General features: G+C 39.9%; 1 protein-coding gene across 1 annotated transcript in view; it reads right to left on the bottom strand.

The window, feature by feature from the left end:
* Positions 1–21,226, bottom strand: part of LOC126474515 (juvenile hormone esterase-like) — a 97,872-nt gene that overhangs the window by 16,351 nt on the left and 60,295 nt on the right. Inside the window, exons 6-8 of the mRNA XM_050101985.1 lie at positions 14,248–14,398; positions 9,808–9,989; positions 5,036–5,165 (exon numbers count right to left, since the gene is read on the bottom strand). Coding sequence (XP_049957942.1) covers positions 5,036–5,165; positions 9,808–9,989; positions 14,248–14,398 — 463 coding nt within the window. The remainder of the gene's footprint in view (positions 1–5,035; positions 5,166–9,807; positions 9,990–14,247; positions 14,399–21,226) is intronic.

The raw sequence follows: 21,226 nt of genomic DNA, 5'->3' as shown, positions 1-21,226 counted from the left end.
CCATGCCCGAGGCAGGATTCGAACCTGCGACCGTAGCGGTCGCGCGGTTCCAGACTGTAGCGCCAGAACCGCTCGGCCACCAGCGGCCGGCATACATTGGAGTTGTTGACGTATGCCTTCAACACTGATAAAACGTTTTACACTCATGATCCTATTCATTAATATTTATTATTGACGACCGTTTTCAGTTGCTGATACTGCCATCTGCAGATCTTCAATTTTTTTTCGTAAATCGTGTTCAATTTATAGACAGTAAATTTTGAAGATCGTAAGATGACACTTCCAGCTATTGAAACCGCTCGTCGATAATAAATATTAATTAATGCGATCTTGGCTATAAAATGTTTCATCAAGTTAAATATAGATCGCTCTTTCCATTTTGTCATCATAAGAAACTTCACCCTTCATCATTCCCAAAAATGAGTAACGTAAGGACACACCAAGGGGGCTTCGGTCTTCTGTACGGTCGAATGCACTAGTGTGATTTAAGGTGTATTTACATATAACTACCTAATAAAAGAAATATTTATTTGAATTTCACGCTACGCGTACACCCTGCTCTTATTGCATCATTATTATCCCCAGCAGCATTTCTTGTGTATAAGTCTTTGAGACTATTTATTTCCAATAGGTATAATTAATGTCGTAAATGCCGACAGTTGATAGTACACGGTACTAGAAACAAGAAAGTGTAGTAAATGTGGGCTCAACAATGCAAACGTGAAGAGCTGTTCAATTGAACATACGTCTTTCGCAGTCGTGAAGATGAACAGCTACTCATAGCCTTATAGGTATACACTTCAGATCCCAGATTAAATGGACCTTTTTTTCTTTTATTGGTCTAAACTAGTACTGGTGGTTGAGCAGATTTGTTTCCCAGTATGGAAGAGGAAGAAGTGCCAATACCTCTTGAAGGTTTAGAACCCTTGCTTACCGGACGTTTGTGCTCTTATTTCATTTAATTTCAACTGCATGCTTTTACGCCATTAATTATGACGCATCTTGTATTTTATTATGGTTTCATAATACCAGACACGTTTCTATTATCCTATCTCGTTGTTTCTTAGATATATATCCATTATGTGATCAAAAGTATCCGGGCCCCTGGCTGAAAACGACTTACAATTTCGTGGCATCCTCCATCGGTAATGCTGGAATTCAGTATGGTGCTGACCCACCGTTAGCCTTCATGACAGCTTCCACTCTTGCAGGCATACGTTACATCAGGTGCAGAAAAGTTTCTTGGGGAAAGGCAACCCAATCTTCACGGAGTTCTGCACTTAGGAAAGTGCGATCCAAAAAATCCCAAAGGTATTCTATAGGGTTCAGGTCAGGATTCTGTGCAGGCCAGTCCTTTACAGGGATGTTATTATCGCCCGCCACAGGCCGTGCATTATGAACTGGTGCTCGATCATGTTGAAAGATGCAATCGCCATCCCCGAATTGCTCTTCAACAGTGGGAAGCAAGAAGGTGCTTAAAACATCAATGTAGGCCTGTGCTGTGATAGTGCCACGCAAAAAAAAAAAAAAAAAAAAAAAAAAAAAAAAAAAAAAAAAAAAAAGGTAAAAGACCCCTCCATGAAAAACAAGACCACGCCATAACACCACCGCCTCCGAATTTTACTCTGGCAGATAACGTACACAGGGCAATCGCCATATTCACACGCTGCCGTCGGATCGCCACAGTGTGTACCGTGATTCATCACTCCACACAATGTTTTTTCCATTGTTCAGTCACCCAATGTTTACGCTCTTTACACCAAGCGATGCATCATTTGGCATTTACCGGCGTGATGTGTGGCCTATGAGCACCCGCTCGACCATGAATCCAAGTTTTCTCACCTCCCGCCTAACTGTCATAGTACTTGCAGTGGATCGTGATGCTGTTTAGAATTCCTAAGTGATGTTCTGGATAGATGTCTACCTATTATACATTACGACCCTCTTCAACTGCCGGCGGTCTCTGTCAGTCAACAGACGATGTCGGGCTGCACGCTTTTGTGCTGTACGTGTCCCTTCACGTTTCCACTTCACTATCAGATCGGAAACACTTGACATAGGGATGTTTAGCGTTGTGAAAATCTCGCTTATAGACGTATGACGCAAATGAGACCCAATCACCTGACCATGTTCGAAGTCCGTGAGTTCCGCGGAACACCCCACTCTTTTTTCTCAAGATTTCTAATCACTACTGAGGTCACTGAAATGGAGTAATTGGCAGTAGGTGAAGGCAAAATGCACCTAATATGAAAAAGTATGTTTTTGGGGGTGTCCGCATACTTTTGATCACATAGTATATATAAAATATTTTGCATCACCTCGGTTCCGAGAGTTCGGGAACCTGCACAGGAAATTGGAACAGAGATCAACATAAACATTATTTCCGCCTTTTTTATTGCTTATGAAATCCACGCATTGCATGTCGTATGACCACACACCGAGACCTTCAGAGGTGCTGGTCCAGATTGCTGTACACACTGTTACCTCTAATAGCCAATAGCACGTCCTCTTGCACTCATGCATGCCTGTTTTCTTCGTGGCATATTGGCCACAAGTTCATCAAGGTACTGTTGGTCCAGATTGTCCCACTCCTCAACGGCAATTCGTCGTATATTCCTCAGAGAGGCTGGTTGATCACGTCATCCATGAACAGCCCTTTTCGATCTATCCCAGGCATGTTCGATAGGGTTAATGTCTGAAGAACATGCTGGCCACTCGAGTTGAGAGATGTCGTTATCCTGAAGGAAGTCATTCACAAGATGTGCACGATGGGTACGCCAATTGTCGTCAGTAAGACGAATGCCTCGTGAATATGCTGCCAATATGGTTGCACTATCGGTCTAAGGATGGCGTTCACATATTGTGCAGCCATTGCTGCGGTTTCCATGACCACCAACAGCTTACGTCATCCCCACATAGTGACACCCCAAAACACCAGGGGACCTTCACCTTGCTGTATTCTCTGAAACCTGTGTCTAAGACGTTCATCCTGACCGGGCTGCCTCCAAATACGTCTCCGACGATTCACTGGTTGAAGGCATATGCGACACTCATCGGTGACGAGAACGTGACGCTAATCCTGAGCGGCCCATTCGGCTTGTTGTTGGGCTCATCTGTATCTCGCTGCATGGTTGTAAAGATGGATCTCACCATGGACGTCGGGAGTGGAGCTGTGCATCATGCAGCCTGTTGCTTACTGTTTGTTCCTAACACGACGTCCTGTGGCTGCGCAAAAAGCATTATTCAACATGGTGGCGTTGATGTCAGGGTTCCGCCTAGCCATAATCCTTAGGTAGCGGTCATCCACTGCAGTAGTAGCCCTTGGGCGACCTGAGCGAGTCGTGTCACCGACAGTTCCTCTCTCTCTCTCTGTATCTCCGAACAACATCGCTTTGGTTCACACCAAGATGCCTGGACGTTTCACTTGTTGAGAGCCCTTCCTGGCACAAAGTAACAATGCGGACGCGATCGTACAGCGGTATTGACAGTCTAGGTATGATTGAACTACAGACAACACGAGCCATGTACCTCTCTCCCGGTGAAATGACTGGAACTAATCGGCTGCCACACCCCCTCCATCTAATAGGCGCTTCTCATGAGTGGTTGTTTACATCTTTGGGCGGGTTTAGCGACATCTCTGAACAGTCAAAGGGACTGTCTCAATGTTACAGTATCCGCAGTCAACGTCTGTCTTCAGGAGTTCTGGGAACCCGACCGATACAAAACTTTGATATAAAGGTCAACTTTATTGCCTGTAATACAGCATACAGTCACCTACAATCCTTATTTTACAATCGTTATTGCCTACTTTGGCCCAAAGTTGAGCTTCTTCTTTCTTCCAGTACACAAAAAAAGGGCCTATCTTGAACCAAAGTACCATACGGGACCTTAACTAGCAGTCCTGTACTGTCTGTTATAGTCCAGATGTTCCAATCAAGATTATATGTATCAGGGAAAATTTCAAGGCCACCATAATGTGCATGGTTCCCCCATATAGAAGCAAGGTGAACCAGGTACTGCTTCCAATCACAGCACAAACATCACAAATGAACTGCACTCCAAGTTCACAAAAGTCTTTTTGGACCACCAATAAGCTGCTGCTTATTGAATTGGCCAGCAAGGTCAATGACTACTGCATTCAAGCACTTGCACACATGCACACTGCACCGCCAACGGCGACGATAATAACGTCGGATATGCATTGCACCGGTATGTTTACACACAGTGTATGGGGGAATCATGCAAATTATGGTGGCCTTGAAGCTTTCCCTGATGCAAATATTCAGGTCTGGAAGACTTGGAGTGCATCAGAGACATCAGGACTACTATCTAAGGTTCCGTATGGCACTTTGGTTACAGACAAGCCTTTTGTTTTGTTAACAGAGGAAAGAAGAAGCTCAACTCTGACGAGTATATGTATATTATTTATTATTATTTTCGATTATTCCCTTTGAACAGAGCGATTGAACTGGAGTAGTTCTGGTTTCTTCTTCTTTCTTCGTTCTCCCAAATTCTCTTCATAATTTCACTGTGTTCTCTCTTTCTTTCTTCTGGCCATCTTCCCCCCCCTCACCCCCACCCCCGTTGTTCTTCATGTGTTCTTGTTTACATAAATACCATAAGCTGTTATCCGTGCGTCACAAGTGTAGTACTAATTCTGGCAAGGTTATTCCTTATTTCATATTAAGAACATCCTAACCTTAATAACGTGAACTAGCGGAAATTTCCCAAACTAAACTTAGAAACAACTGAGGGCAATACTGTAATAAGGATCAGATTTTTTTTTTGTCCAGAGTGTCTGACACGATCTAAATGGAGACACAGGACATCCTTAATTATAGGGAATAATTTTGACGTAATTTCAACACCAGATATATTTATTTCACGCAGTTTCGGTTTCGGCCCCCAAAGCCATTGTCAAGTGTGATTATCTCAAGTGTCATGAGTGACGAAGGCTGAGATAATGCCCTTCGGGACCGAAACAAGTGATGTGCAAAATAAAATTGCAATTGGTGTCGAATTTTTTTTCACTTACCCCATTCGTTTGTAGGTACGTTCTCTCCGCGGTAGTCGAACTCGTAGTAGTAGACTGGTAGATCGGTAACTTCCACTATTTTCCTGACGAGTGCATCAGTGGGATTGAAGAAATCTATGTCCACCTTAAGCTGTAAGAAAATGAGATATATGTGTTACTGCCGAGTGTACAGAACATTCTTGACTTACTTTCCAAATACATTCAAAATTTGCAGATCTTGCAGTAGCCGTGTTAGCGAAAAAATTACTGGATATCAGTTCTACCAGTTATGCAAATAACTGATTTTTACATACTGGTATTACCTCCAACTTGTTTCAGCACATCTTTGACAGCGCGAGTGGGAATTCCTTATTTAATTTTGTAAAATACTAATTTGTTTTAAGTAATAGTTGTTCCATCGGAATTAGACTAACAAACGGTTTTTCTCTGTTTCTGTCATTACCTTCATTTTTCTACATTATTATGTTATGTAAGACGCTTTGTGCATAGTTGGATATTGGTAGCTTGTCATCTGCATCTGAGTATTGTTACTGTGAGTTTTGATGATGCTCTAAGACGTGCCCATAAGACCTTGCGCAACAAGACCGAAAAACGCAACACACAATGATCGCACACAAGACACAATATGTATCGTGCAATGTACCGAAATTATTATTTTATATGTCTCTATTATCTGACGGTTTGTAGCATTAAGGCATAGCAATTTAGTTGTATGTAGTATTAAAATGAATATTTGGAAAGAAAGTGCGAAGATGCAGGTACAAAAATATGCCAGTAGGAAACGGGCGATCGACATCTTAATTAGTTTTAGTGTCAGACAGACACAGAATATCGTTAAACATTACAATAATTGTCAATTACTGATTAATTATTTCAGGTTAACAATTTCATCGAATTTAATGATTATTAATAGCATTACATCATACATATACCACTACAAATTCTTTCTCGTAGACATATCAGCATAATGGGGATAAAAATGGCAGAAAGGTATTTTATAGTTTCTCTTACGTCGCGATCGAACAAAGTACGACAAGAATCAAGGTGTGCTTGCAGAGCATCAATGGATTCTTGCATTACTGAGAGCACAGGCTACTATGGTCGCAGATAATAATATTCTAAACTTCATATTAAAACATAGCAAGAACCAATACACAAAACAAAATGGCACATACTCACCTACAATAATAAAGTAGTTTACAAAATAGGCAATATGTTAAGGAAACAGCGACATCAAATAGGACACAGCACAAAGAACACAGCATAGAAAAGCTTGGGAACACAGAAAATATCCACAGACAGATCCAACGGATCAGACGTATATCAACTTATATGTAACTCTTATCATTCATTATACAGAGTGAAAACATGCAGCAAGTTTAAAACCAAATATTCAGAAAGTCTCACAGCTCTATTAGGCACCAGCTCTAATAGCACATTTGGGGACCACTGATTAACCCATAATCATAACTCAACTGCAACAGAAAGTGATTTAAAAATGCTAAAATCCTACCATATCGATATCATAAATTTGCTCTTTCAGAATCCATTAGCAGAAGGAAGACAGATTATGAACAACAACACTACACTATGCCATTACAGACTACGTATGCCATCAAAAGGAACTCTACCAAAAAGTTAAAACACACAGACACACACACACACACACACACACACACACACACACACACACAGGAAGAGCAATTACAAGTAAATGTTAAGGTCTGGTGCTAAACGGATATAACAAATGAACATCAACAGGGCTGGGCACACAACAGCTTTATTAATAACGTGTTTTGTAAACCGAATGAGATAATTGCTAATGAGGTTCCGCAAATACCTACGACGTATGTGTTTGTGATTCAAGAACAAATGAGACTGCAGAGGAAAAAAGATATTTTGAAAGCAGTCTTTAAATAATCACAAAATATAGTCACGAGATACTTTTTCACAACAGAACTGTGTTTGGAAATAAAGCCATTCGCTAACAAAATGCACAGTAACATAATTTAGTTGCAGGTGACAAGTTACCGATGCCCAGTAATGTACAGTGGGTCCTACATAACCCAATAATAGAAAAATTAAGGTAATGACAACAAGAGACAAGAAAAGATTTTAGACATAATGTCATTAGGATAATTGTTACTTGAAACGTGTTTACGTATCACAGGAATGAATACGGACTATCCAGTGGCTTTGGGGCATAGGTTCTGAAACATGTTTGGGTTTATGCATAAAAAGTAGTTGTTTGCGTAAGAAGTGAACGTCATAGGAGGTAAATTCGAAATACAAGCTACGGACTTGAATTCTGCACGTGGGTATGATCTTATGTGGAAACATATACAAACAGCCATGGCTGAATCAATTATTTTATAAGTTATTGTGTTTCATGTCACTATCAGGTGAACAGCGACTGTCGTAAAATGTGCTTATTTAACATGAGCTGACACTTGCAAGTAAACGACATGCACATATAAATTTTTAAAGTTATTACTTGGAGCAGATGGCACGAAATCAGATCCGCCTCATATCATGTGCCACAAGGGGCCTGTAATTGTGACATAAAATCAAGCAGGAATAATGGAACAATGCGAAAATATTTTTTTAACTCCCGCCTACATAGGAAGAGACGACTGTCATAACAAACAAGAGAAATTACACCTCTCACGGAAAGATTTAGGTTTCTCTTTTCCCGTGTGCTACTCGGGAGTGGATCGATCGGGGAATACTCTGAAAGTGGTTCTCTGTACCCCTGCCCCGTAATTGAGCGTGAATTGCGGAGTAGTCATGTAAATGCATATCTAGACGTAGCTGCTGATATAGTGTTGATGGTTGTTTACTTTTAACACATTTTCCACTGCTGTTTCTCTGTCTGCGTGTCTTCTCTACTCTGTTTGTGACAGACTTCATGTCTAATTGTCTTTAACATGCAACGTTCTGATCAGTTAACTGTTGTTTATGGCTATTTATAGCGAGATGGCCAAGTAGCAGAGTCATTTCGTAGAAAATGTGTCCCCAAATCTCACAGTCGTACGGACTCAGAAAGACGGCGACTTGACGATGTTATGTTCCATCTTCGGGTAAATGACTTCAATATCTATTTTTTTTATAGAAACGATTATTACTGATATGATAACATTTCTGAGCTGGGGATGCGAGCCCTGCTTCCGGTGCTTAGTGGCAGTATTGCTCGGTATGGCTACAAAACTTCAACATGCCATAGGGTTGAAAATCTATGGTGCCTTCCTATTAGCTGATATAGAAAGAATAGGTGAGCCAGTGATGCATTCATAGTCTGACACAGCACTCAATGATCTGAAAGCAAGAAGTCACCATAAGCTGATGATACACTTTTGCAGCTACTCAAGTCTGTGGTAGTTGAAGGAAAGGTTATTTGTATTGATGTTGAAGTATCTATGAAAAGTGTGAATTAAGCATCGGATACGGTACAAACCATTACCATCGCATTACAGAGAGAAGTAAGTATGAAAAACTGTGAAAAATTTGTTTACTAAGCAGTGCGTCATTCTCACTGCGCGCCTCTATCCAGCTATAATAACGTCAACGATATGGAGGACAGACAGCTACAAATAAACTTAATCAGAGGTGTTTCGTAAGGAAGTAGACGCTCGTAACCATGCTCGTAACGTAGTATTACTAATACCACTTGTTGCTTAGGAAGGAAGACGGAAGCTCATGGTCTAATATACAGTCCACGATGAGGTTATTAGAGATGGAGGACGAGCTATGAAAGCATATTTTTCTAAAAAAAATGGAAAATATGACTCCCTTGGTCTACTCAATAACACCGTACTCTAAAAACATATAATACCAGAGATTTGTTGCTACTTTCTAAGGTGCTGCTTACACGGCTTTTCACTTATCTTTTATATAGGAAAGTGTCGGAATCCCCCTTTTGGCTGAACAAGGTCACTTACTATTTTAAACATATTTACCTTGGTTGGAAACATAATGTGTTGTTCATATAAATTATTCTCTGAATAATTAATGAGTTATTTATATAAATGTATTCTATTTGGTAGCAGTATATGAAACACATAGTTAAATGTAATTAATTAAACGTAACTGTAAGTTAGCATTTTCACAGGAGGCCGTTTTGAATAGGTTTGCAACCCCAGTGTTCAATGACTAAACGATTTGAGCTTCATGTTGGCTCTTTCATTAATCATTCCCGCATTAGAGAAAGAATCTATCCTTATATCAGAAGAAGTTCGAGCGCATTAATTTTTTTCTTTGCGCTTTCGCTGTCAAAAGGTCATGGAAAAGTAGTAAGAGATACCCAACGATGGGAGATAGGTAAATGAAAGTGTTTAACATCAAAGTAATTACGTTTTCTTGCAGCAATCACTCAGATTATGAGAAATAATCCCATGGCTATTAAAATGTGCTCTCAGCCGCGGCATAATATGTACGCTAAACTTTTCGATTACTCGCATCTTAACATACCACATGACTGGAGGATCTTTCCTTTGTGTACTTACCACTCAGTTGAAGGTTCATTTCAAAGTTCGGAATGGGAAAGAACGTATAAGAAACTTAAAAATGCCTATTCAGACGAATCATCCCGCCATTTACCTTCAATGATTTCGCAAATTCAAGGAAAATCTTAACCTTCGTTATCAGACTGGAATTTGAGCAACAGTTCTCCAGAACACAAGTCCACATTCTTCCCATTGCACAAGTCATAACCAAAACACAAGTTTCATAACATTTTTTGGATTGAATATTTAATTATCACAGTATTTACTTACCTGGACCAAAGGCTCAGGATTATCTAGGCTGATAGTTTCGTTGCCAAAATAGAAATTCCTAACTGTAAGTGCTGCTTGCGTCTGTTCATTCGTCGTCTGTAGATGAAGACATGGCCCCACCACAGCTTCAAAATTTTCGTTGAGGTTGGCAACAACGTCTGTTTCATTCAGAATATTGGCCCCTAGATGAAACAACGTGTTATTAATGACTCATCGAAAAATTAAAATGTGCAGTAGTACTAGTAATCCATATCTATCTTTACTTACTTTCTGAGCCGGTCTCACCGACTTTATTGTTCACTTATCATGATGAAATCGTGAAGTGTTACTGTTTTATAAAATTTCGTCACTCAGCAATGAGTACGATGTACACTGACTTCCTAAACCAGTTAATTATTTCTTAAGAATAAATTTGTCAAAAGCTGTAACATCTATCTCACGACCCACAACACCAAACGACTCTTAACATTCGCATACACTATATGAAAGTCGTAAATATCTATTGTGAATATGATCCATGGCTTAAAGCGATCGTGGAGTTACTGAGAGACTTCATCTTCGATGCCTTAGCTGTGATTCATACGTTTATACCATGTAAAATCCTAGTTTCGAACTTTATATTCATATCAACAATCTGTAATAGAAATACAAGTGACTTTTGCTTGCATCGCCGAGAGTGACGGTATTCACTACAAAATTTGAAACACGTCTAATAAAATATAAAAATATAATATACATAGAATGAGACGAAGACGGTTTTGTCAAATAAATAAAAACATACAAATAAAGATGGTTACATACGGTTGCACCTAAGTACAGACGAAGTTTTATAAAACTCTGTATTGACACATTATTCTTTCAAGAATAGTTTACACCCCTAAACATATGATTATAATTTACAATACTGTTACAGCATATATCACAAAACATTCAGCTCTTATCTGTACTTAGAAGTCTATATAACAGACCTCTGTTGACCGACATAAATGTTCCTCCTTTGCAGCCAGCAACGTAATAACTTGCATCGAAATTCAGTTTTCTTATATAATGAATATGGATCAACGACATGCACTATACCGATGGGGTCATACTCGATAACTGTTTACAACGTGCCACAGTGTTGCAGTCGAGATGACAAATTTGGTATGTTATACTTACGTTCTATCAGACCGGGAAACAAGCTGAAACTGGCCTACACAAGCCTACACGACTGTCGTGCGAAATGTTTCAATATCCTTTCGTCTTAGTCGGATATTTCGTTAACCTTGTGCATTTAAACTTTCCCTTGGGCATAATGAAAGAAAAAAAACTTTTGTAAACATTATGCTAGAACTACTTACGTTTACAATTCGATAAAAACTTAATACTTACAACAACAGTATTTACATAGTTAGAACGCCAGATAAAAAATTGATTTAATTGTTAATTTTGTGTTATTAACATTTACTACATTTTGAAGTAAAATTTACACAGCCGTCAATTTTACGTTTCGAACGTTCAAGAACAGGAAGCTTTTAGTATTCAGGGATGATTTTAGGCAAACTGTCGCACGGCGCGTATGTGATGTAGCTTAGGTGGCTTTTGTTGGTCTGCTTCAGGTTGTTTCCCAGGTTGACAAGCCACAAATGTGACATATCTGTTCCTCCATCTCGACTTCATCTATTATTCTTTTCGACATATCTACACCATTGTCTTACGTTGCAAGCTGTTGTTGTCAACACACTGTACACTACCTACACAGCTGGTCAACATAATAAGACACAGCAAATCACTGGACCTATTCATCATCACCAAACAGAAAAAAATGGTTCAAATGGCTCTGCGCACTATGGGACTTAACTTCTAAGGTCATCAGTCCCCTAGAACTTAGAACTACTTAAACCTAACTAACCTATGGACATCACACACATCCATGCCCGAGGCAGGATTCGAACCTGCGACCGTAACGGTCGCGCGGTTCCAGACTGTAGCGTCTAGAACCGCTCGGCCACTTCGGCCGGCACCAAAAAGAAAAAGAAACCATTATAGTATCAGAGACCTTTAATTGGTTTCTAAATTCAGACACAATGTTAATACTGTAAGGCAACACTTTTTTCTGCATTTCACTTTTTTCTGCGTTTCTTCTTTTTATACACTAATGAAGAATAACATTTCTTTTCCTAGGCTAGGTAGAATCTAAGGGCGCGAAAAACAATGCCTGTTGATTTTGTTTTTAGTTTCAACAGAATCGCTTCTGAATACCGTTGAGAAAAACGATAACAGTGCCATTTATCTGTGAGTTGAAGAACTCTTGAAAATGACAGTGATGTCATTACCTGTGAATGAGGTGGAGTGCACGCATAGGCCAACTAGAGGCGTAATATTCACCACCAGTTCAATTCTGCTGGCTCAAAGTAATGAAAAATTACTACTATGTGTCATTTATGGTGATGTGACATATGCGTTTTATTATTTGATGGACATATACTTATAAGGACATCAGACACTAATATAATCTTAAGATTCGTCTGTTTTCATATGAGAGGAGAGATAATTTTAAGAAAAGAAAACTGCTTACACGTTTGAAGGACTGCAGCTTAAAATTTCCTATGTATAAGCTGCGTCTTTAAAAGTAAACCCCATAAATAAAATACCTTTAGGTCCGGACATACCCCAGAGTACTTAAGATACCATGGAGATCGAGAATAACAAATGAAGTTTTTAAATAACTTTCCAGAGACTGAGAAATAGTCAATTAGCTAGGAAGAGAGAGGTTGCGCATTTAGGATATATCAAGCGAAACGAAAGATAGCAATCTCGTGCCGATAATGGTAGGCAGAAGAGGAAATGGAAGAAAAAGGGCGGCTCGGCTGAAACAAAATAGGCAGTAGGAGAAATTAACAGCAATTCAGTAGCTGAGGCACCTGAGAAGCTGCGGAAATACACTAATAGGCCAAAACATTATGACCACTGTCTACCGCAAGGTTGTATGCTGCCTGGTGACGTTGAGGCCAGGTAACATGGTAAGAGAAGCATAGGAGTGGAACAGAGACGGATAGGGAATCATTCTAGGAACGATAAGTTGAGCAAAAGGGGAAATCCGACGACTTAAGCTACTTTGACAAAAGCCAGGGTGTTGTGGCCCGGCCGGCTGTTGTGGCCGAGCGGTTCTAGGCGCTTCAGTCGGGAACCGCGCTGCTGCTTCGGTCGCAGGTTCGAATCCTGCATCGGGAATCGATGTGTGCGCTGTCCTTAGGTTAGTTAGATTTAAGTAGCTCTAAGTCTATGGGACTGATGATCTGAGATGTTAAGCCCCATAATGCCTGGGAGCGGGAATCTCGGAAACGAAACTCGTAGGATGTTTGCGTGCTGCTGTCATGAGCACCTATTGGGAAGTGGTTGAAGAATGCTAAAATCACGAATAAGCGACAAGAAGTTTGACGTCCATACCTCATCACAGAACACAGCATCGGAAGGTTGCCCGCTCTCTAAAACAGGATAGACTGCGATCTGTGGCAGATCTGACGACAGAGGTTAGTGCTGGCGCAGCCACATGTATTTTGGAGCACACAATTCTGTGTACAGCGTTGAGGATAATGTTCCGCAGCAGCAGGCTCTTAAGCGTTCCCACGTTGACACAACAACATCGTCAATTATGATTATAATGGACACGGGATCACCGAGTTTGGACCGCGGATCAATGGGATAGCGAAAGTTGATCGGATGAATCCGGTTTATTGTTAATCCAGGTCGATGGTCGTGTCCACATACGCCGCCATCCAGGCGAAACACATAGGGGGGCCCGGACGCAGGCTGGTGGGAGCAGTATGTTATGGGCGGCATTCATCTGTGCTTCCATGGGACCTGCTGTAGTAATCGAACACACCATAACAGCAGACTACGTGATTATTATTAGGGAACACCTGTAACCACTTCCCTCAACGGCGACGGCATCTTTCAGCAGGAGAACTGTCGGTGCCACAGGGTCGGAATCGTGCTCCAGTGATTTGAGGAGTGTGATAGTGAACTGGCGTTGGTGCCTTGGCCAACAAATTCGGCTTGTTTGAATCAGATGGAACCAAACTGGGTCCGCGCCCACAAACCTACAGCCAGTAAATTACGGGAAGGTTGTGACCTGTGTGTAGGCATCTGTTGCCACAAACCTCTGGAAACCCATCAAGTACTTGTCGAATTCATACCACGCAGAATCACTGCTGAATTGCGCTCCAGAAGTGGTCCAACGCGTTTTTAAGTAGGTGGTATAGTGTCTTGGCGCATCAGTGCATGATCCCAAATACCCTTTATTTGATAAGCATTATATTAAAAAGAAGAATGAAGCAATTCTGATAATAGGAATACAGCGTAGAACCATTTTTTAAACGGTGACTTTAGTAGCTTGACAGCCCGTCGCATTACACCATGGTTTGTCGTAGTCGAGACACGCTCGTTACGTACACTTACCGTTCTCAATAGATGTAACGCCGATCATGATGGGCACTCTGTTGAAAGTGCCTGCACTCACAGTCCGAATTGGAGACTCTCGTACGAAAGCACCTTCGATATCCGGTTCGATAGTAGGTGCCCAAACGTTGTAAGAGAAGTACAGTTTTTCCTGAAAGACAAACGAAAACACTGCATTAAATTTCCATTTTCAGTGCAAAGGTTTCTAAGCGTGTTACTCGAAGCACGTAACGTAAATCGATTTGCTCTAATTTATTTTTACAACATTGTAAGTAGGTAACTGATTGTGTAACTATAAATTCGATATTTCTACACACATTTACTCGCTCTCGACAAGAATTTAATTTGTAATGCTACAGGTATCCAGACAATTTGTACTCTGTCTGCACAATTATGGTCTGATATTGTCCATCATAACTCCGTTTCACCTTCGGCGCCATCAATGTAATTGTATAATGCAACTTTCGTTCATCGAGAAACCCCACAGGAAGGAAATAACCAGAGAGATACACGTAAGAGATACTGTCTGTGTGCACTGTCAGTTTGTGTAAGATAATATACAAAGTAAGGAAAATAATAAATTAGAGTACAATATTAATGGATTACTTCTCAAGCGCATCACAATACTCGAATATTTAGGTGTCGTTTAAAAATTGATACGAAAGTAACGGACGCATAGATGCCGTGGTAGGGAAGGTGATCCAAGACTTAGTAATAGTAGCAGTTTTATTCATCCATGGATTATTTATACAAGTATGCAGACATTGTCATAACATAATAGTTCAAGAACACACGACTAAAACATTGGCACGCACATAAAGACTTTTACGCACTTACTGGCCTAATTTGACTGGGACGAGACAGATTGTTGCCCATGGCTTTGTAACAAGAACCATGGCGGAATTAGTCTCAAATACATATAGGCAAACCACATAAAAATCTAGACCACATTAGCCCCATGGAGACTGGAGCCCCCGTCCAGATTTCAGTGCCAAGCATTTCATAACAACGCAGCTTCATTCACTTCGTTTCTATGTGCCGTTTGAGAACAAGCTATTTGATACTGTGAAACGCTAGTTCTACACTGTAAACTCATCTCTCACTGGCAGTGACTCCATTCACTACAGACTCTGTCAGATGACATCAGGATCTCATCGTTTATGTTTTGTGTACAGCAACTTCTCATTTGATTGACTGAAAAATTGAATCAGAACTCTCCATAAAGAGTGAGAAGTTGACCTCGCAAAGAGCATAACGTGATGTTATCATACATTACAGAGGTTTTTTACTAATATATTCCAGAAAATAAAAAAGTAGAATGAAACATTGCAGCACTAAAGTATAGTGTCAAGTTACAGAGATGTTTTATTCTTGTTGTTTACCAGCTGCCCCCGACCCTCCTTGATGTAATTCAGTCTGGTTAAGTGGAAAGGAAAGAAAAGAGAACACGTACGTTTCTAATATGCATGGCAATTAAATATGCGTCCTAAACTCCCTCTTCCCCCTCTCCCCCTCCCCCTACCAGCTCCGTTCATTCGACCCCTATGTCCATCACCTCCTCTCCCTTCCTCTGTAAGTGTCTTCCTCCCCATCTCCTCTAGTCCCCTCTCTCCCCCAAAATTTCTGGCCATCATCTCCTCCACCTTTCTATGTCCATCTTCCCCATCCATCCGCTCGTGCCCTCCCCCTGTCCATCTGCACTTTTCCCTCTCTTTGACCTTGAGTCTCACTTATTGATCTTCCAAATTCAGATTCTGTAGCAGTATTCTAATTATAATCCAATATACCATAAATAGAATCTTCCTGATGGTTAACAATGTTTTGTTGTTGCATACTACATATATTTATATATTGCATCTACTAAAAATATATAGACTACGCCTGTCTGTATGTTCATTAGAGTATTGTGTAAAAATTATCATGTGTATTTATATACCTATATATTTGAATGCAACTTTGTGTGGAAACATCAAGGGAATTGGTGAAGAACTTTCGGATATTTGTTTTCAACAGTGGAACATAAAGTTTTTGCTAACAACATATCTGCTTTACGAAGTGTATTAATATGGCATATGATGCTCTAATAGGTATATAGAAACGCGCTCGTATTTAAATCCAACAGTCTGTCAAAATTTCAAAGCAATCGGTGTCTAACTTTCGGAGGCATACTATTTGGAACCACCGAACATTTAAATTTTCATTCACATAAATTTGCGTTACTTTTTTGGGGAGTTCGAGTTAGTATTCACACCAAGACTGCTGACATTCTTAAAAATATCCGGAATCCGATACATCGATATTTATAAGAATGTTTTTATTGAATGTCGATATATCGGGGAAATATATCGTTACATCGAAGAAAAAATATAGATTTACCGTCCTATAAAAATATCGGCTGCACTTGTAAATATAATGCCCATTTTAGAGTTGTATATTTAAGTATTGATTCATTGTTATATATTCCGTACATCAACAAGCCAGCAGCCTACCGATCCCCCTTAGAACACGAACTGAAAGGAAAACAATGCACTTTCATGCTTGGCGATAACCACTTTGCTAACAATGGTAACTGCATGTAAGTGCCGCGATAAAAGTTGTCCGTCGTCCAGTTTCGACCCATATGGGATTTGTCCAGTGTACTTTATGACGATTTCCCTGTTTTTCAATTCTGCCAACCCCAACGACCTAGCAGTTGTAGTTTCAAAATTGCGTGGTGAAGTTAAACGTTGCAGTTTCAGTTGGTAGCGCCGAGCGCCGATTACATCAACATTTCCCCCCACACGTCACCAACCAGCAAGACCAGTCTTGTTATTTAGATTTTTGTTCATTTTGAAGAACGCTGATGAGAGGAAATAACACCCTAGTTCCGTTAATTTTTTTTTAACGCTACTTCCTCACATCGGGAATCTTGTTGTTCCATTTACACCGCCACCTTCCCTTTTCCCTCGGCCCCCAAGTGCAATCGGACCACTTCTTTGTGTCACCTATACTTGCTGGTGCTGCACACAGCCAAAGAGAAAGATTAGACGTGATGCAAGCGCAAAAAGTAGTATGACTTTTTCACATGGTGAAACTAAAAATTATTTTCTATTACTGTTTCAAATGAACAATTCGAAATATTTACCGAAAATTGCGGAAAAAATAAAAATAAAAGAATTGGCGCTTGATATTGCCATTTCGATATTGACATATAGACATATCCTGCAAAAATGTATCTACGACATACATACAGATTCTTATCGAAAAAATATCGATATGTAATATTCTTGAAGTAAGAGTGGTGAGACAATAAAGAAGACAACGGCCTAGGTTGAAGCATTTGGAAGACATCTAGAAGAGGAAGCGTGTGAGAATTACATGGAACTGAAACGAACAGCCAATAGTAGACGAGAGTAGTTGCAGCGTAGGGGTATTACGTTTCGAATATGTGTATGCTACTGTTTTCACCAAACCCAACACATTGTTACGTAAGTAAATCTTCGCTGTAAAAAATATATTGTTGAACAGGTACTTCTTTACCACTCATTTAAATTTTATTTTATTGATCTCTTCAGCCTTCTTGCGCGAATTATTGTACAAAAGCTGTTTTTGAGTTCAGATTTATTCTTCCTTGTTAAATGTAAATGAGGTCAGTACCTGGTACCATGGATATGTACTCACTGTTCCTGCAGTGATCATCAAAGGTTTTTTTATGTGTATTAAGAACTGGGAAAATTACTCACATGTGTAACTGAAATACCCAATGTTTTTAAGAATTTTTTGCAGTTGGCCAGATTACTGCATTGCCTGTATTTTGAAAACTGTATTCACATTTTACGCATTTGTTCTCGGGAACAGAATTCCATAGCTAAAAAATCAGTACCGTTACTCATCCGAACAGCAACTAGACAACACTGGCTATTACTCACTGATGACAGTACCCTATAGCCATAATCTGCTAACAACATTCTATTTCCAAATATCTGTGTGTATTTGTAATGTTCTATCTCAAATATACGGTTCACCGCTTTCAGTTCGTTTTGGATAAAGTACACTTTAATAGAAAAAATTCAGTGCTTGTAATGATAATAGATAGTCACTGGAATACGACAGAGTAAAGAGAGTTGTAGAGGCTGGGACTGGTGCGTCATCCCATCAGTGAATGCGAAACATGCCACACGAGAGGGTGCGCTAGTCAGACAGACGGAATTCGTTCGCGGGCTGCGGTGTTAACAGGAGATTTGCACAGCGAGGTAGATTCGAAAACGGCAGATTATGCTTGTGTGCATTTGCGAGAAGTGAGTTAATTTAGCAGCATGGGAGATTCTCGCAAGCCTGATATTCATGACTTGCAGGGGGTAGGGACGGAAACCGAGACAAGAGCTTATGCTACAACACAATATTAATAAGTTGTCGCTAGCTTCGGATATAGAGCTGTTCTACATTATTGTTGTCGCCGACCAATATTTCCACAAGATTACAACATTTGACGACGCCGGCATCCCAAGACTGTACGATTGACGCTTAGAGTGATCATCAATTTAAACTGCAAATCCCAGTGATTATTTTGAAAAATAGTTGTTATTGTGTAATTTAGTATCTTGTAACGGTGTGGAATCTGTGTGGAAACTACATTATAGAACTATAATGCTGTTACCTAGGATAATGGTTCAAATGGCTCAGAGTACTATGGGACCCAACATCTGTGGTCATCAGTCCCGTAGAACTTAGAACTACTTAAACCTAACTAACCCAAGCGCATCACACACAACCATGCCCGAGGCAGGATTCGAACCTGCGACAAAGCGGTCACGCGGTTCCAGAGTGAAGAGCCTAGAACCGTACGGCCACAACTGCCGGCGTGTTACCTAGGATAGAACCCTAATTTTAAGATTTCTATTCGCATGAACTAGAATCACGAATACGTAGTAGAATTTAACAGAAATGCACCAAGTATTGTTTCTTTAATAACTTCACAAGGAAATCTAAATTAACTAACAGCCAGTTTGCGCAATCACCGCCGTTCAGGTTAGTATTGTTGTTCAACGCTAGCAGTGGCAATGTATACTAACAATAGGGAGGGAGGGAAGAGGACGAATCCATGAACACCGCAAACAAATAAAAAATTACAAATTTCGGTAACTGTTGTTCACTTTCAACAACACCAAGAAAATATTTGTATGACATTCGCTGTGAAAAGTCGCATCCACTGCTACTGCCTTCATTTTTGGATGAAGTTTAAATGAACAAATTTAAATGAACTATAGAATATGGTACATAATTTAATTAAAAGTAATATATATTTCTTTTAAAAAGATAATTACAAAATGTGGGTATTCCTTGGGTTAAAGTAGGCCTACTTACATTATTTGTATACCGTTACTTAACAGATTTAGATAACGAAATAAATTGGCTTTTGCTTCTACATTACTGTGTGTTGATCATTTGGGGTGCCTTATTTCAGCTTTGTTTCAACAGTTCATATTTCATAGTTTCAGTGGTGTGAACTTCTATTTTCCTTTTCTCAATAATACATTTAAAAATAAATTTATGAAGGTAAGTGTTAGTGTAGTGGAAATCTGTATGCTGTTGTTTTCAAGGTCATTTCAGTATTACAGTAATCAAAGTATGTTTTATCATATTAAGAATATTCTAACAAAACTATTCGGCAGGGTAATTCAGGCTTGTTTATTCAGTAATTCCTGGATATATTTGCATCAGCAGAGAAAATACAGAACTATGTAAACGAGTTATATATGAAGTTGTAGATCACGTACTACACTGCTCTTATCATCTGACTTTGCAAGACGTTTGTTCAGTTCAACAGCTACAGTACTATTCCTAAATCACCCATGTTCATCTGAAGAAACTGAAAGAATCACCTAGCGCTAATGTCTGTTTTTGAGAAAGATCGTTAATAAATGGTTCAAATGGCTCTGACCACGATGGGACTCAACTGCTGTGGTCATCAGTCCCCTAGAACTTACAACTACTTAAACCTAACTAACCTAAGGACATCACACACATCCATGCCCGAGGCAGGATTCGAACCTGCGTCCGTAGAGGCCGCGCGGTTCCAGACTGTAGCGCCTAGAACCGCTTGGCCACTCAGGCCGGCGATCAGTAACAATTGAAACCCTTTAACCCATTAATAAATCCATGTCAGATATACTATAACAGTTAAATCAGTTGTTATTGCCATTCTCGGCAGCGAATTGAATGTGTTTTCTGATATAGACAGTGGAGTATTAAAACGTGGTAGCTTTTGCATTTGAAGTCCCTAGGTATCTATAAGATCACATAGTCAAGTGTTTTAACTGATTGGGTTATGGTGGCCCTGCATGGTCATATCACTCCAACTGAGAATCACTATTTATTCCTACGAATTTTGTGTTTGTCATCCACTCTGTAGAGGTACCAACTACATTTAACAGTTTTATCCTGACCTGAAAGTCGTGGCATTTGTTTTCTTGTAGTTCAGCGTAAGTTTACTGAAAGATGGGAAATGTTAAACTTTATTGAGTTTTTATCTGATTTTGGAACAAGTATTTCGCTTGTTTTCTCAGCGATTGTAATATTAATGTCATGAGCGAAGAGATTTTATTCCTCATGAATAACACTATTGGGTTATGTCATTTATGCGTACCAGGAAGAGTGTTGATCCTATTATGCTATACCGAAAAACTCACACGTGTTTGTATTTTGCTCGTACAGGCGTTTCACTAAGAGTTCAGCCGTTTTCCAGTTTTGTGTAGTCTCTGTTCCATGTAACCGGCCTGCCTGGCATTATTGAAACCAGTAATTAAGTACACCTCCTTCTGGTAATGATTCTACTCTAGTTAGTCGAATATCATGATTAAGACTATAAGAAGCCACAGAATGGGCTAAGAGTGTGTTTGTGGCGCACTAATTCCCGTCATGGCCATCAGGTACCACATCTGTAAGTTCTTATGTAGCTGATTATGTATAGCTAACACTTGTGGAATCCCTGCTGCGATCC

Source organism: Schistocerca serialis, chromosome 4 (genome assembly GCF_023864345.2).
Source record: "Schistocerca serialis cubense isolate TAMUIC-IGC-003099 chromosome 4, iqSchSeri2.2, whole genome shotgun sequence".
NCBI classification, from domain to species: Eukaryota; Metazoa; Arthropoda; class Insecta; order Orthoptera; family Acrididae; genus Schistocerca; species Schistocerca serialis.
This window is presented reverse-complemented; position numbering and strand designations above follow the sequence as displayed.